This window comes from Lissotriton vulgaris, chromosome 8, assembly GCF_964263255.1.
Source record: "Lissotriton vulgaris chromosome 8, aLisVul1.2, whole genome shotgun sequence".
NCBI lineage: Eukaryota > Metazoa > Chordata > Amphibia > Caudata > Salamandridae > Lissotriton > Lissotriton vulgaris.
The window spans coordinates 1,359,068,312-1,359,087,213 of record NC_141696.1 but is presented as its reverse complement, the minus strand read 5'-3'; the positions used below and the strand labels follow the sequence as shown (position 1 = coordinate 1,359,087,213).

The following is an 18,902-nucleotide window of genomic DNA, read 5'->3' as shown; positions in this document are numbered from 1 at the left end:
CAAAAGACGACTAGTCTTGCAGCTGCTGAGTCCTCAAAGCCTGAGAGACCTATCAGCAATTCACCTAGGAACCAAGATCTCCGAGAAGTAGCAGAGCCGCTTCCCAGCAACCTGCAGGCATCCAAAGACTCCTGTGAGGACTTTGTGACCGCAGAAACCTGACGCCTGAAGACACCACTGCATCCGTCACTCCAAGCGCGATTTTGAAGTGTACCAATGGCATCATTGTGTTGTGCCCGCACTCCAGAGACTGAATCCACCTTAGTTTTGCCCCAGTAAACTCTCCGTCACCTGCAACCTCTGCACGCAGACCCCTCTACAGTGACCGCTCCCGGTAAGGAAAACCTGATGCCGAAAGACACCTGTGCACCCTTCACTCCTGGGCTGTGGAGACGAGGACCAAAGGTGTCCCTTCGTCCCCAAGCATTGGGAGGTTCGAGGCCCCCTGTTGGTTCAGCCTAACTGGCCTCCCAGTCCAAGCCTGCAGCCTCTTTACGCTAAGACCGATATCCATAGGGTAACATTGGGCACCCAATGCGGTTTTGCACCCCTGCACCCGGCCGCCCTGAGTACACTGGTGGTGTTCTGCTGGTGCTGCCTTGGACCTTGCCCACCTCTTACTGTAACTCTTGGAGATTTGTCCCGTAAGTCGCTTTATTGCACCTGATTGCTGCATTGACTTTTCCTACCATAGGATAACACCTTCTAAAAAATGCACGGTGTCAACTTTTAGAACTGAAAAGAATTTCTATTGGAAAAATATTTGCTTGAACGAGTTGCTATGCCTAAAGATATGTGTTGTTATTTTAAAAAATTGGTGTGAATCTTTTAATTTAAGTTGTGTGTCTTGTTAATTGACCAGTATGTGATTTTTCAGATGTGTTGCACTCCTCTAAGATAAGCCTAAGGCTGCTCGACAACACTACACACTAGAAGAGCACCTTGGGATTGCTACAGCAAGCCCCTGTCCACTTATAAGGGAACCTGTGGACTCTTTACACGATGTATCTAATTTTGATATATCATTTAAAGAGCCAGCTTCCTACAGGATGGTAAACTCTTTTGGTGATTCTAGAACTGGGCTGGCAGGAAAAGTTTGGCATTGGGGTGTCCTTGTCTGTTTGTCTTGCCATGGTTATGTGCCACTTATGTTATGGAAATAGATGTCTGAGTTGTTATGGGTGCGAAAACACAGACCTTGACTTGGTTTGCGCTATACAAGTGCCATGTACATACATCTCGGCACCCAAATTAAAATCTGAGACCCTGTCTGAATCCCTTTGTTAATGGAATGGACGTAGTGGATAGTGCAGCGAGGATGAAAGGCCAGCGACCATGCAAGACTGATCAGTAAAGCAACACCTTGCAATCTTCATTCTTCCAAACAGTGGTAATTTACATGAATTGCATACTTGGTTGGCCTTTGCAATGGTATTGGCAGAATCCAATGTAGAAATCTTTTTCTTGTCAATAATGAACAGCCCCTCCTTTCAAGCATTTTGTATGTAAGAAACTGGAGTCTTTCAGTGTTTTGGCAGGGCATGGCGGTATAGTCGCAACAGAAGCATCTTAGGCTTGTAGTATTCGAGCCAGCTCCCATATCATCTGATGGAAAGAGGACCACTAGACAGCTGTCATTACATTTCTAAATGAAGCAAAACAATGCTTGTTCTGTCATTTTCTGTAATTCTGTTGTTGCAGATAGTTTGTTTGTTCTACTAAGGCATTTCTCCACTATTTAAATAATTACTCTCTATAATTATAACGTTTTGTGCTTTTTTATTCCAGGACAGCCAGAACCATTGACAGCCTCGCTAGTCGAATTGAAGATCCTCAGATACAAGCCCACTGGTCTAACATAAATGATGTTTACGAATCAAGTGTAAAGGTTCTAATAACGTCTCAAGGCTATGAACAAATATGCAAGTAAGTTTTAGAGCAGAGAACTTTGTGTGTATACAGTACAGGTGATGATTTTCTGCTTGATATGTAGCTTTTATGCACTAGGGTGGATCCTGAGGTTCATGATGACACTCTATACATTTTATGAACTTGCTATGTCAGAGGATGCTTTGAGGAGACCTGTCCGGATTTGAGTGTGTTGTCTAAAGAGGACCAAACGGTATGCCTCAAGTTATCTGGCGGGATGTCCCTTGCAGATCTGCACCTTGTGAATATGAACTGTGCAGAGAAGTTCCTATGTGGTAACGTAAAACAATAGTTCACCAGGGATTCATTCAGTGATAAGGATTTAAAGATGGACAGCAAGTACATTACCTTGAGCATTTAATGGTTTATGTAACCCAAACAAACGCTGGCCTACCTGCTGTGTATGCAAAACAGTCATTGGTTTGAACGATTATAAAATCAAAGAAACTGAAGAAAAGGGTGCTCCGTGTCCCCACTGACCATATAGCAAAAAGAGAAACTGTGACTAAAGCTAAATATGCATATAGATGTAACTAAAACAAATAACTGTTGTCTGTACAATAGAGCTGAATTGCATCAAATGCAATATCTCACAGAAAAGAAGAACAAATAAGCTTCGGAGACCAAGTCTGCTTTTTATTTTGTTGACAACATTTCGACTGCTACAAATATTTAACCAGATCTAATCAGGACAGGGATAGATTAGGAACCTCTGTGTTGATATTTGAATAGGGGCACTCCTGTGATAAAGCAATACATGCAAATTTTGTAGACCTACAAATAGGGTGCCCAAAACCTTGAGAGCTGCTTATTAGACAGGCGCTTTTTCCAACGATTATTCTGGGCACCAAATTGTATAATTACAATGGCCAAAATAGTGGAGCAAGGAAGACGGCTGCGGTGAAGATCATCATTGTCCAACTATGTTGGGATAATTTAATGATAGATAGCAAGTACATTACTATACATACTTAATATTCTACATAGATTAAACAGTCCTTGGCCTTGCCCTGTGTATGCGAAACATAATTTAATTGCAGGCAATCATTAGTACAAAAGATCATGAAATCAAAGAACGATTAAGGAAAAGAGTTCTCCGTATCCCCTGTAATCATAAAGAATAACAGAAGTTGTGATTATAGCTGTGATATAATAACAACAAACAACTGCGGTCTGAGCAACAGAGCTAAGTTACATGGAATGTAACACTTCCCAGCATAGAACAACAAATGCGCCTTACCGACCAAGTCTGATTGCTATTTTGGTTGTAGTTTGGTATGTGTTGGACTCATTCCAGCACGTCATTGATTTTTTACATTGCTGCTGCACGTGCGACTGAACCTTCTTCTTGCTCCACCAGTTGGGATGCGATACTTACACAATTTGGTAGCCTGGCATAGTCTGCATGAACTTACATTTGTCCAAAAAGCTGCTTTCAAGTTTTTGGATGCCCTATTTCACCATTGTTTCAATCTTTGTGAAATTTGCTTATATTACCTTATTGTGTCGGAGCCAGTCTTCAAATATCAACATGGAAGTGTCCCAATCTTGCCCTGCTCTGATGAGACCTTGTGTACCGTGGTGCAAATTCCTCCGTGCGGGTGATTTAATGAGTAGGCGTGTTTCGGAGGGCCCCTGGCCATCCGACGCACCGAATGGGTTAAATGCTTTTAGAGGTTGAAATGTCAACAAAATAACTATCAGACTTTGTTCTTGAGGGTCATTTGTTTTGCTCTTGGCTGTGAAGTGCTGGTTCTCGCGTAGGGGATTTCCATGTATAGTCATAAGCATTAAATAGCCCCCCCCACTCCCCATGTGCGGGGACCACGGAGCACTTTAATGTATCTTAAGTGGATATTTCTGCCTTTCTTCAGGAACTCCTGTAGAAACACTTAAGCAAAAGACAAATAATGCTGCCTCTATAAATAGGCTACAATGGTCCAGTTCTTCATCATGAAGTAAAAAAAGGGCAATACATTACACACAAGAACAATTTGAGAGGTTTTGCAAACAGCAGAAATCTCCCTCACGAACCCTTTTTAGGTCTCGTAGACCTATTGCTGCCAAATTTCCTCTGAAGCGACCTTCACAGGTGGACGAGCGCCGATATCCCAGCGAGAACGCGCACGCCCAGCCCCCGGAGCCGTGCACATCTCTGATCTCAGTCAGCCATGCCTCTCTCAGTTCTCAGTTGCGCGCACACACACACACACACACACTCTGCATACACACACGCAGGCACACACACACTGTATACACACACGCAGGCACACACACTGCATACACACACCCTCACCCCCCCCACCCCCACCCCCCCCCCACCCCCACCCCCACCTACTCACGGGCACACACACACAGTCACACACGCGCATCCACACACTCGAATCCACACACTCGAAGTGCCCATCTCCTGTCTCGCTAGCCTGATGCTCCAAAAACACAGTATTTACACGTCCCCCCCCCCCACACCACTCACCGGGCTGACTCAGGAGTCCCCCGCTGCTCTCGAGGCCGGTCTTTCCTCCTCAGGTGTGCAGGGTTAGCGGCTCAGACTCGGCAACAGCAGGCGACGCAGAAGGTGATGACGAGCTCCCTAGACGTCCGATGTGCATGCTCACGGCGTGACTTGCTCACGTACAGCTGAGGTGCATGCTCACGTCGTTATCCTTCGCTTGTATTTATTTCATTTCGCGGCCGCAAATGCTTGTGCGGCCGCCAATGCTTGTTATGGACCAGCGCTTACTTTTCCTCGACAGCTTTTGACCCAGAGCAAGAGGGAGTAAAACACACAAGAAGGAAAGAAGGGGGTGGGGTGGGGTGGGGCGGGGAAACGACGGTAAAAGTGAACTGGAGCGAGAGCAGGCATATGTAAGATTGAGACAGAGAGGCGGGTGGTGCCTGGTAATGGATGAATGAGACATGAGGTGGTGTCGAGACCATGCTCCACTGGTATTTGGCAACTCAACATTCGATAGCGTGTGCCGCGTGTTTCTGAGCAAACCGTCTGGCCCCGGCACTTATTATTTTACAAATTAAGCCCCGTGGATTACTAGTGCAACACTGTGTAATGTCGGTTGGTGCAAATGTTTCTTGGTAACTGGAACAATATTGTGCAGCACCCGCGCATAATTGCCAGACAGTGGTGCAATTGGCATGGCCTGGCCCGAGGAAGCGTGCGAGGGACACACAATGGGACATTTGATTCTGAAGGCCTCTGCGAGAGCCGCATATCCCGCCTTCCTGTCTGCTCGCGGGGTGTCGCACAGAGCTGTCATTGAGGTGAGGCCTGGTCTAAGAGGACATGCTAAGCATACCGCCGAGGCCAGTCACGCATGGATGTATTTCGGTGGCCGCTCCCAATGGATTCCCCGAGAACGTGAGAAGTGTTTGAAGCGATCTATTTTTAAGAGACGTCAGTAATAACTTGGCAGCAGGCCGGCCCATCTCCAAGCCCAGCGAGGGTTAGATGACACGAGGCACCTTGCTTGCAGGCTTGGTCCAGTGGCAAAGCTGCCCATACGAAGTAACCTGTGATCTCCAACCTAACTTCTTCAATGGACTCCTTCAGCTACGCTTGCTGAGCAAAATCTCCCAGCTGCCGGAGCAGTGATGTGCGTGACAGACTTTCTAGTGGATAGGAGCTGAATCAGATTGCCAGAATGCCGGACGAAACAGGTACATGGTGGGAGGGGCGGCCTGTTTGCTGATTTGGACACAGACTGATTTGATTTTTTTGTTTTTTCACCTGTTTTCAATTTGTTTCAGCCCTGAGCAATACACTCTTATGGGAAATGGGAGACTTGAGGGGGTGGGGGTCCTAAGTGCATCCTTTTGCTGAGCACCTGTACGTAGTCAATGTTTTTGATAGTTAGTCCAAGCGATGGCGGCGTTAATCTTTAAGGGCAAAGTACTACTGTATTCCTAATGCTGGGGGAACATTTGTGTTTGTAAGAAAGAGCTATCCCGAGTCTCAATTTAATTGACAAAATACAAGTTTTTCCGAACTTTTGACTTTCTCAAAACTGTTTCATAATAGGACTAACATGTGGGATAATTTAACACATTTTGGGCGTGCTACAAAAAAAAAGACTCATTCATTTTATTTTTAGTGATATTTTCGGTTGTGCTAATATAGTTTTACAGATATGTGCCAACATGTGTGGACTTTGCTAACTACAACCGCATTATGTGTGTAATGCTGGAGTCGGGGCAGTCCTTCTTGATACTTTCTACAGTCTGTTGTAAAGATGAAGCCCTTATTTGAGCATTAGAATTCATCATGAACATATTAAAAGTAAAAGATTTGATAAATGTCAAGGCTATTTAAGTTCACGAATTTCCTTATGTATAAATGTTCTTACTTACCAGAGGCTATGGTCTTTGGGTGCTAATTAATTGAAAAAGGCCTGCGATTTAAAGTGAATAATTAGCTTGTAAATTATTGTAAATAACGTTTTAATGAATTAGGAGTGTTCAACACTAAATAACAAACTAACAACAAACGTCACATCAGACATGTATAATCTAGGCCTGTAAAAACGCAAAGGATATTTTTCTTCTTCCCTTTTACATTTTCTGTGTGTTCTTAACCCCTTCCACACTCATGACGAGCTGGGCTCGTCATGGTGTAGCCTCCTCGTACACTGATGACGAGCCCAGCTCGTCATAAAACAATGAAGAATAGCAATTCCCAGCACAGGAGGGGAATTGCCTTAGCAGCCATGGAGTTAAAAATCTGAGCTGGCTCTACATGCCCCACAGTTCAATGGAGTGTAGACACAAAACATGGAGGTGCACTACCATTTTTAGACTTCACCTGCATAGCTCTTACGCTGTTCTTGAGAAATCTATTGTTTCTAATATAAACTTACATCCCACCTCCTCTCTTTCCTGTGCGTGCCACTTACCTTTCCTCCATTTCTATTGGCTGTAGCAGATTTTCCTGCATTTACCCATGCTTGTTCCTCGTCCCCTTCTCTTATCAGTTTCCCGCTGCCAAAATACTGTTAAAATCTGCTTTGGTGGAACTATATTTTCATAAAGTTTTGCCTTTTAATCTTGCAGCATATTTATATAACCATTTATCACCCAGGGAGATTAGGTGATTTGCATGGAATCACAGAATGTTGCGCAGCGCCGCAGAGACTCGAACCGGGATCACCAGCTCGCGAGTCAGCAGCCATGGATGCTGCTCCATGTCCTCTCCACTCCTGTGTTCCTTCTCCTTCCCCAGTTTCAGCATGGAGACATTCAAATATCCCTTTTATCCACTGTTTTTAGGTCTCGTAGCGAAAACACAGCGCGTCAGCGCTGTGTCTCGCTAGAGATCTATTGTTAGCGACTCTGCTTCCCAGGAGACAGTCCCGGCCGCGCGCATCGCCTTGGAGCCGATTTGAAACTGGAACGCGCGCTGTGGCCAGGCGCTGTCTCCTGGGAAGCTCCAGCACCACACACGCATGCGCATACATACACACAAGCGCCCATGCACGCACGCACATACATACATACAGAGACACCCCCCCCGACACATACACACACACGCGCGCACACACACAAGTGCACCGAGGCCCCCCATCCCCCGCCGTCACCGTCGCACACATACATACACACACGAGCATACACACACACACACACACACACACACACGTGCACCAAGCCCCCCCAGCCTTTTGGAACTTACCTGGCCAATGTCGGGGACTCTTCTCTCAGCACGCGGCGTCCAACCTCCTGCTAGCGCGGCCCCGGGGATCCACACCGCTCACAGGAGCCCCGGGCCGCGAGACACATTGACTTCGCCTGCCTCCGCCTGCCTCCTCTTCCGGTCTGGACGTGGCCCCGCCCCCGTCACAGGCGACTGTGCCTGACTTCCGGGGCGGCCTCGGCGGGATTCCGGGGTGTACGGAGAGGTTTTCTGTTTGGTAGGTGTTTGTATCTATCTGATTGTATTTTTAGGTCTCGTAGCGACATGCGTGTGTGGGTCTCGCTAGAGATCTAAAAATACAATCAGATAGGAAGCAGAGATAATGTAATTGGAGAAAACGAGGCTTGGCTGCAGGGTGGGTCTGTCTCACCAGCGCTATATAAGGCAGCATCGAGTCTTTTATACATTGAGAAACTCCCGCTAAAACAATGGCTTGCGCAATAAAATCTTATGACTTGAATGTGTTTATTTATTCTGCTGACAAGGTGTCCTCTATTGCGTGTAAATAAAGGTGTGTCTACAGTTTTAGAGTCCACGCGCCAAGACTAGAATTATTATATTTCCGGTTGTTTCTAGCCGGGCGCGTCACCTCAGAGCACACCATAAAAGACGGCACAAAACAGTCAGAGTACAAATTTCATCATCAGCGGATTCAAGTGTAAGGCGTGGCCGCCTGGTCCGTCAGGTAGGTGCGGCCCGTATGTCACTTGGTGCGTGCTCCCGGAGGAGTGCGTTCCATCCGGTTAAAGATATGTCCGTGACGTCGGCCTTCGCAATCTGTGGGTGGGTGGCTGCACCTGTGTAACTTCTTAGAAGCCGCTGTCAGCGTGCGCGCGTAAAGCGTAATGTGGGAAGCGGAAGTGGTATCACGTTCAGTGCTGCGTCTTCCAAGCAGTATACTTGCTGCTACATGCAGAAAGGAGCCAATGCATTTCCCTTCTGGGGAACAGGGGGTGAAGTCCTCCGTGCCAGCTGTGAATTTATCACAATGTCACATTCTCCTACGTATTTCTAATTTATGTTGTGCAACCTCTTAGTTGGTTGTCATATCGCAGGATTTCATGTCTGGCAGGCTCAAAGAAGCCCTGACTTTTTGGCCAGCGGCCATTTCATGCTGAAATGTGTAAAGCTGCACGATAGTATGCAAAGTTAGACTTGCAAGCTGAAGAATGCAAAAATGCAAATGCCTAGAAGCCAGGGCTGTCTTAATCTTAAGGGGCTACAAATGAAATGGGACCACTTGGCATCTGATTGCATTTTGACATGTGTGGTTTTAATTTTCCCATACTTAACACGTTTTTAAAAATGCAAACAAAAAGTGGTGACTAAAGATGTTGTAGGACTGTTCCAGTGCTTCATTGGTAATTAAAAGAAAAACGAAGGTCCCCAAAATTCTTTTGAGGCTTGAATAAGAAGCAATTGCCTCAAGTTACCGCCTCCGCTGGAGGACCCAAACACCTCTGCTAAATGAGGAACTACAAGAGAGATCAAACCCAGAGTTACCCATTTCCTGGTAATTCTTCATTTCTTGGTGGACTTTCAGGATCCAACTTGTAATGGGCTTGTTTATCCCCACCACTGCCTGTATGCCTAGCCCAGGTATCGGTAACACCACAGAGCTGCCTATACATGCTTTTTTCTAACTCTTGAGGGAGAACTTCAGCTGGGGTGGGGAGGGGGGTTGGGTCGAAAATCTAGGCCATTTAGCAGACCACTCATAATGAGAGCTTAAGAAATGAGGAATTCCCACAGGAATTAGTGAATCTGGTTGTCTTTTCCATGGTAAATTCTCATTTTGGTTGGACTTTCACCAGGCTTGTTGGCTCCTTTTTAGCAACTCAAAACTCTGGGTGACCTATAAACGTGATTCAAATGAAGCCGGTACCAGCCCCTTAGGAATTAAGAGGCCTCTTATACTGAGGACCTTTGTTTGGAGTCTGCCACCCTTGAATGTAGCAGTCATAGCAGACAATAAAAACCACAACGGAGGTTTTCAGTATTTATAGGGTGTGGTAATTACTCGGGGACACCACCACTTCACTCGGGGACACCACCACACCACTCTGGGTCACCACCACATCACTCAGGGGCACCACTCGTCACTCGGGGACACCACCACATCACTCGGGGGCATCACTCGGGGACACCACCACATCACTCGGGGACACGACCACATCACTCTGGGACACCACCACATCACTCGGGACACCATCACATCACTTGGGGACACGACCCACTTCACCCTTCCACCAACTCAATTACAATAACTTTTATTTAAGTATTAAAAAAATGAAAAGCCATTGTTATTTGTAATATCAATACATCTAAGTCATGTAAATACAACTCATATTGCATTACAAATGCTTTAGGTGTCACATTTGCAAATGTTATAGCTATTGGCATTGTCATACACAATGCCAATAACTCAAACTTTAATGCTGCGAGACCTATTGCATTGCAAATGCTTGTTTATGATGGAGATGAAGGAGTGCAGGACAGAGTAGCCTCATAGGCTATCATTATATGGCTAAAATACAGGCTGTGCCTTTAAGGATCGAGTGACCACCAGTATCTCATCATGCATAAGTGGTGGCAGTTACTTCAGTTCTTTATCACGGCGATGTGAGATGTATGTAGATTGTAAGGATAACTCTGTCTGTTCCCCGAGGGAGGATGTCTTCTAACTTATCATGGAAATTCCCCTACGAGAGAACTGGAGTTACAGGTAAGAAATTAACCCTTCTCTGTAAGGGGATTTCCATGATGGCCATAAGCATTGAATAGAACAGCAAGCCCATCCCCACATAGCGTGGCAGAGGAGATAGAGGATGAACTAGATAGTTTGAGCGAATAGGTTTCGGAGGAAAGCCTGTCCTACTTGAGGATCTGCTCTAGCATCAGAATCTAGGAAGTATTGCTTGGGGAATGTATGGACTGATTTCCAACTAGCTGCTTTGCAAATTTCTGAAATAGGGATATTGCACAGCAAAGCAGCAGTAGCTGCTTTCTATCTAGTGGAGTGTGCTTTTGGTCTAGCTGAGGAGTTTTCTTTTAGCTTTTTGATAGCAGAGCAAAATACATGAGACTACCAATCAGGAAATGCACTGCTTATAGGTGGCTAAGCCTGTACGGAGTGGACAATAGTTAATAAACAATTGATCTCCGGATGTCCTGTCTAGATAGAATTTCAATGCTTATGACCATACATGGAAATTCCCTTACAGAGAAGGATTAATTTCTTACCTGTAACTCCAGTTCTCTCGTAGGGGAATATCCATGATCAGTTAGAAGTCATCCTCCCTCTGGGAACAGACAGTTATCCTTACAATCTACATACATCTCACATCGTCTTGAAAAAGAACTGAAGTAACTGCCACCACATGACGGCCTATGATATACTCTGTCCTGCACTCATTCATTTCCATCATAAAAAAGGGGTTTGTGAGAGATTTCTGCTGTTTGCAAAACATCTGAATTTGTTGTCTTGTGTAATGTACTGCCCTTTTTTGACTTCACGATGTCAGAATTGGGCCGTTGTGGCCTATGTATATAAGCTGGAATATTTTTATTTTTTTTAAAAACTTTATTTTCAGTTTTTTATTGCAACAGCAAAACAACCCCCCCCCCCCCCCCCCCCGCCCAACATTTGGCATCAATAACACAGTACGTTTATACAGTTCGATCACCTTATTATGGCACACATGAGTACAGACATCAGTTTGGGCTGCGTCCCTAAGGGGCAAAGCAATTCTCAGTAGCTGCCGGAAGTACATGTGCGGGCCCATTCGGGCACTATCCCAGAACAGATCCTTCCACCCCACTCCCATCTCACTCCCCATCAGTCCCCGACCCCTCCGAGGAAAACAGTTCAGCACTCGTGCCCTCGGAATCACTATTGGACAACCCCGTAGCACACATAACTCGCCATGCATCCTCCTGCAGTTTCTCGTCCTTGCGCGTGCGCTGCATATGTGTCTCCTCGGCCAAAGACCACTCCCTGACCTCCCTGAGCCAGGCCGACATCTCAGGAGCCCTATGCCTCATCCAAGTAATTGCGACACTCCGCCTCGCCAACACCAGCAATAGCTGCAACATTTTATAGGAGAGGTTTCTCTTCTTAGGTTTCGGGACCAGGGCCAATAGACAATGCAGCAGGGTCAAGTCGATTCAGAGGCCGGTAACGGCCCGTGTATGATCAACCACTGCCTTCCAAAAGCTCCCGACCAATAGGCACTCCCAGGCCAGATGTAGGAACCCCGCTCCCCCCACTCCACATCTGGGGCAGTCGTCTCCTCTGTTTTCCGAAATGCACCGCAAGGAGACCGGGGTCAGGTAAGTACGGTGCATAAAATTAAAATGAATCTGTTTAAACCGTGCATTGCACAACACCTTGCGCGTAAGGGTTCCTATACGTTTGCGCTGCCCCGGGTCCAGGGAGACCCCAAGGTCTGTCTCCCAAGCCTCCCAGGAAGGTGGGACCGGCGGGGCAGAGTCCCGCCTCTACGCCGAATACAGCAAAGATATTAGTCTCCGTCCTCTACCACAGGAGAGAAGGATGTTTAGGGTGTGGTACAGCGGGGGCGCCTCCGGGAACTGGGGCCAAGTCTCTTTCGCCACCCCTTGGAGGCCCCTGTAGTGCAAATACTGCCCTCCTCCCAGCCTGAAGGCCTCCGTGGCCTGTTCCATGGACACAAAGGAGTCGTCGGGATAAAGGTCTGCTAAAGTCTCGCAGCCTCCCGCGTGCCAGTCCCGAAAGGACATGTGCTCCTCCATGGCGACTATGGGGGCCAAAATCCATACCGGCAACTGCCTATGAAAGGGGGCCCGCCGCAAGATCTTTTCAACGAACCGCTGCCAGACCCCTGCAGTATGGCGCACTACATACGGCAGGGCCTCGTCCGCCCCCGTCCTCGCATCAGGGCCACCTGCATATAGGCTTGAATATTTGTCTTTTTCTTAAGTGTCTCTTAGGACCTTCCTGAAGAAAGGCGAAAATTTCCACTTAAGAAGATATATTAAATAGGTCCTCTGGGGTCCCTGCATGTGGGCGGGACTATTCAATGCTTATGACTTACCATGGAAATTCCCCTATGAGAGAACTGGAGTTACAGGTAAGAAACTATTCCTTTTGATGTAACCCTGCTCTATCGTTCGGACCACAGTCCTTTTTTAAAATTAGATTTATATACACATGTAGCTATACTCGCAGCTTATGTTTTTCTGTGTCTTTCTTTGATTTTATGATCATTTTTTAAAATTATTTTTTGCAGTTAATTTATGTTTTGCATACACTATGGCTAGGCCAGTGATATTCTGTGTTGTATATGGGCTAAAGTACTTCCTGGCATACATTACTACGATATTGCAAGTTGTAGTTAGGGTACATAGCCATTGAAGACGGAGTTCTTTTATAATGTCATGGAACTCCAAGGTGGCTTGCAATGTCTTTATAATTACAGCAGGGGGAACTTTATTCCTTTATAATACATGGTCATACCATCACTTCCCATAAACCGCTTAAATTCTTTTTGTCTTTCATGTTCATTGCAGACAAGAGGAATAAAATCAGAACCTTTACTGCGAAATCAAACGCACAAAAAGCAGTTAGTAATTTTTGCATAAAAGATATTAGAATTAGTGTGATATAGGATGAGGTTACAAGCTGTGTCTCAAAGTGAGTAGAAACAAGCTGAGATTCTAGATTTCCTGCTGTGACCTATAGTATAGAAAAAATACAACTTTTGACTTAAATACCGCCTTTCTGCTGATCCCTTTTGAAAAAGATATCAGAAGAAAGAAAAGCCATTTCCCATTTTCCTTGTTTAAAGTAAATCTGGAGTTGTGCTTTGTGAGCTTATTCCACCCTGGCAGCTGGCTCTATCAGCAGGTATTGAGACATCAAAACTTAACTATAATAACGTATTACAGTTGAGCATCTACGCAATTCCTTCATATCAGGTGACTAGAGACTTCACAAGTCATATTAAGGAATTGTGAGACTGGCTTTTCTAAAGGGATTGCAGCCTCCCCTGTATTGTATATGGCTTTTAAGTATTCGTAGTAATTTACTTGGTGTTAATCTTTAAAACCACATCACTCAAAAAGTCTTTTGTGAACTATTCATTTTATCACAGTTCCCAAGGCTCCCTTGGCATAGTTGGTTGCTCTTGTACTTTATAAGGTTACTATGAGGGCCAGCATTTCTTTAGGAGCTGTAAAACTGAATGTGCTCTGCCCAACATGTTTGTCTTCATTGGTGTTAGTAAGAGGAATGAAAACACCTGTATTAAAGCAGTTGTGAACCATCAGTGGACCTGCCTTAAAACGGCAGGAATGAATTAACGGTAAGATATCTTGCATTGGATAATGAAGTAAATTCTGCATATGTGGATAACTGTGTGCAACCCTCAAAACACAAGTTTCACACCTGGTGGGGCCGACTTAGAAGTTCATCCTTTAGATGACACTTAGATCACATCTGATTTCAGTGCTTTCTTTTTAGTTATCACAGTATACACGTTTCTTAACCATTGTCTTCGAAGCTCATTGCATTCGGCAAACTCCTTCAGGGATTACATTGTAAGTGAACTGTGCACAACATAAGCGATCTTTGATTGCCCCTGAATCATCCCCCTTTTTTGGTCACAGTATCTCCGATGCTGATAAAGACTTTATATCTCACTGAATATATAAAACATGTGCACAAAAACACCGAAAGTATTCAATTTGTTATAGTTAATAATGTCCTATGACAGAGGTGGAGAAATGTTGTGATCCAGTAACTTAGTTGTCATTGGTTAATCCAAGAAAACTGGTTTATGGTTCCTGGCTCTTCCCTTACTATGTTGTGTGAGCCTGAATTAATCGATTTATCTCCCTGTGCAACCATTCTGTATTCACCAACTCTGGCAGAACCAATTAATAATGTAAGTCATTGTATGAGGAGCTATCCGTAAATGTACACTTGCAGATGTCAGTATCTGAAAATAAGAAACGTGTTCTGATATGAGATCCTTGGTGTAATCTGGCTGTCATTGCAGCTGTAGCTCCTCTACTTGTTTTATCCAAACTAAGCCTTATTCTCATCTGGTGTCTCTGATTTCCTTTATATGCAAATAGATCATATTTATTTTGTTTCAGCACCGATTGGTAGGTGCCTGCAGTGGTTTGCAAATACAGTATTGAATATTTCATAGATTTCAAACTGTCCTGCTAATCCAGAGATGTTATTGGCACAGAACAGCTAGGCGCAGTTGAACAGTGCTCTACTAGTTGTGTTTGCCAGGTTGTCTGTCCTTTCAAGCAGGGTATGGCAACTGCATTGGGATAGTGTGTTTTTGGTCATATCTAACCTTTTATCCTGATACCACTAACTTAGGATATTTTCAGATAGGTTTTTGTGTCTGTATCTACTAGTCTCCTTGAAGGTTCTGCACATTTTCATTCTCTGCTACTTCTTAACATTAGGTCAATTCAGCTGCAGTTGAACATTGGAGTGGAACAGATCCGTGTAGTGCACAGAGATGGAAGAGTCATCATACTGTCCCATCAGGAACAAGAGCTGCAGGATTTCCTCCTGTCCCAGGTAATATGAAGTGTTCTCGGATTTGCTTTCCCATTAATATGAGGTTTAAGAACAATAGAGTACAGTGGATGAGCCGGTGGTGTTTCAAGCTGCCAAAGAGAGGCTTATATCATCTAAAGAAGGGTGTATGCTCTATAGGGTATTTTTGGCCATTTTAATTGCAAGGGGCTTTTTAAAACTTGTGTTTATGCATATGGCTAGGTTATAGGCTAGACGTCTGTGCCTCTACCTGTGGTTCCATAGTATCTGCTTCTTTTTGCCCTTTGAACTGCGTGAATTATCTACTGCTTTCACAATTTCTCTTTCACCTAGTCGTCTAGTTCAAATGCTGGAATTGAATTTTTATATGCATGTAGCAATCTCGCCAGTTCAGTGAAGAAAATATTTGTGATGTAGGATTCAAATTCTCGCTTACTCAATAAAGGCACATGCATTTTGTGGTTTAACGTTAAACGTTCCTAACAGATTAAGTGAACACAGATGTAGCTACTAAAGGGAAGCCGTTTTTAGATTGCTGGCATGACCTTTCTTCTCTGGCCCCAATAACAAGTTGAAAAAGTTATCAAGACACTGAGTCTGTTGCGGAAATGGATATTGCATAATTAAATGAAACACTGATCAGGCAGCCATGGTGGCACAAGGATCCGCTGCACAGGTTGTTTAAAAGACATAGGGATGTGAGAAGTGCGAGTGCGAAATAACAGTGGAGAGCTCTATTGTTCTTGAAGGGAAGGGCAATAGAAATACAGGCAATAATTGATTCACAGTCAATTTCTGGTGTTCATGAACATAGAAAACATTCTCACTGTAAGAGCTAAAACAGGTCTGGAGATTCGGTAGTTTATGCTATTACAGTAAATTGGGAAGATGGGCAGATATCTTCATCTGCCAATTGCACTTATGTATGTATTGTTTAGCTGGCAACCACATATTGATCTGTGATGAAAGCAACACAGGAGTTATCAATTTTTTTCCCAAATATGTTAAAAATTGTTTCTAGACTGCTTGTGTGCAAGTGTTTGTTCCAATGTGTCCTTCCCCACAAGATGCCTGTTCCAAAGTGTCCTCCACGAGATACCTCTCCTTTTCTCCGTTATGCTGACTATACTGTTCTGTACAGCTAGGACTTGTCAGTATTTTATACAGTGGTCAAAATGTTATCCCGTCTTGTCATAATAACCAGGTGGTGTTAGGGTCTGTGAATGGTATTTAATTAGAAAATGTATGCATTTTATGTACCTCTTACTGCAAACAGGATCTCCCGCACAAGTGTTCAAATGAATTGAATTTTAATGATCATGCAAAGTGTCAGTTGGAGGGACTCTGCATTGAAATCCATTGCAGCAGCTCCAGCTTCTCTGCGCCGCCCATCAACGCACATAGCACCCGAGCATAGTGAATAGTAGTTTAAATACTGTGTGGCAGTCACCTACGATAAATCATTGTTTGAGTGACTGGTCTGCGGAAGTAGCTTGCACAACATTAGATCTCACGGGGCAGTGCGCAACATGATGGGAAATGCTGTTCTTTTCAACCCTCTATATCTGGGTATCCATTCAGTCTTTTGCACTTTTGATTGGACCACTGAGGGTGATGGGTGTATTCTGTTTAATGTGGGCTTCCGCCCTTTAGGCATTGTATTTATTGATACGATAAAATGGTTTTAATGACACCATTTGATGAATAGATAGATGGCAATGCATTGGAATCACTATCTATCCAAGCCAGTTTCAAAATCGTCAAAGTAGAGGTGGAAGCCCTTGCATGCCGATGCCTAACCATTTATCCATCTGTCATTCTGTGTAGTAAAGATTATCTATTCCCATTGCTAATAACACTTAAGAGCTGACTATTTTTTTAACTGTAGATGTCACAGCATCAGGTTCATGCAGTCCAGCAGCTGGCCAAAGTCATGGGATGGCAGGTGTTAAGTTTTAGTAACCATGTTGGCTTGGGACCGGTTGAAAGCATTGGCAATGCATCAGCAATCACAGTGACCTCGCCCAGTGGAGATTATGCCATCTCAGGTAATTTATGTGGTTTGTATTATTAATTATTTGACAGAGCCAGAACTACAGGAGTGAAACATAATAATGTAACAGCTGGAAGGTGCTTAATTGGTCTGACCATTTCTGGTGATGAAATAAATTTATAAAGCGCATCTGTTACCCCGTAGGGCTGTCCAGAAGCTAACATACTGGAAAGAGTTTAGCTTGCTGAAGCAGCCTAGACTTTAAATTCTTGCAAAACCACCAATGACTGGTTTATATTCTAAGCGACCAGGCAAGAGTATTCAACAGCGTCAAGGCTAGAAAGGAGAAGGATCTACCACCTCTCCACACTAATGTAATACAAGGAAATGTGTTACTTAGAGCTTCACCAAATTGTAAAAATTTACCTGGATTGCGGTCTCTTCGTTTCTCTGAAAGAACAGCTGCTCCACACTTGTAGAATGCCCTAGCTCTCGCTGCCTTATTGGGTAGCCAGTGTAAGTTCTTCAGTGCTGTGGAGATAAAATCATATTTCTTTCTTCTGGTTAGTAATTACTATGTCTAATTATAATATAGTTGTACCTGTAAGACCAGAGTACAAGGAATTGCAGTAGTCCTAGCGCTATAAAAGAATAGCGTGATCTATAGGTTTATGTATCTATCTCCGAAGATTAGGGAGCACTTTGTGCATTAGTCTCAAGTGCAAAAAGCTGGAGGCTGAAACAAGAGCAAGTCTGTCTGAAGAATCTCATTCATAAGCCAGTTGCTGTCCTAATAGAGGCACTGCATTTTCCATCAGGGACTAATACAATTTACTGTAGAAGTTTTCATGCATGTAGAAATGTAAAGCCATGCCTTTCTGATGATAAATCTTAGAAATATTGGTTCTCATTTACCACATCTTTTGATTGCAGTTTGTCTTATTGTGATACGTCAAAACTCGCAATTAAATCATTGGCTTGAAAGTCGACCAATCTGCTGAGTTAGATCCTTTGTACCTAACATAACCCCGATTTGTAACTAGTTTTTGACTAAAGGGAGTTAAAAAAAAAGTACAGAAACATGTTGTCCTGATTACACTGGAAAGAGAGCTATGCCTTGTTTATGAACTTAAACCCTCTCAAGTGTTTTCTAAACGTGAACAATCCTGAAGCACCACCCATCCGTTCATGCGTCTCTCTTGTTAGGTCGCTGGTTCTTCTGCAGTCCTGAAGACTTCTCACATTCAGCCTTTATTCGCACATTTTCAAAAATGCTTTTGGATTCATGAGCCATGACTCAACCTTCTATTTAAAATAAAAAATGTGGAACGGTGCACCTCGTGACCATGAAAAAAAGTGGGAGAAGATGGACATAATCACTTTAAGGGGTGGGCAGTAGATGGAGACCAGGTAGTTTGTTATCCAACAGGAGAAAGTGCATTCTTATCCCACCATTTTAAAGCAAATAACCCAAGGCTAGACCATGCTAATTACAGTTTATGCTGGAGTCACCTCCTGTTAACGTATCCTGTTTGTTGGAGGAAAGCAAACCAGGCACCTACATAATAAAAAGAATGCAGTTGATCACGCCTTCAACATTAAATGAGAGATTTTAAACTGACATCACTTGGCAGGTTGTGTTGCTTTGTTTTAGTGAGTGAATAGTCACACAGGAAGTTTTGACATAGGTGATTGTGTGGAACAGGAGCCCGCAT

The 18,902-nt window shown here is 44.2% G+C and overlaps 1 protein-coding gene across 1 annotated transcript in view; it reads left to right on the top strand.

Annotated features, from left to right (window-relative positions):
- Positions 1-18,902, top strand: part of MED17 (mediator complex subunit 17) — a 113,208-nt gene that overhangs the window by 77,782 nt on the left and 16,524 nt on the right. The window contains exons 9-11 of the mRNA XM_086935312.1: positions 1,789-1,926; positions 15,098-15,215; positions 17,083-17,242. Of these exons, the coding sequence (XP_086791438.1) occupies positions 1,789-1,926; positions 15,098-15,215; positions 17,083-17,242 (416 nt within the window). The remainder of the gene's footprint in view (positions 1-1,788; positions 1,927-15,097; positions 15,216-17,082; positions 17,243-18,902) is intronic.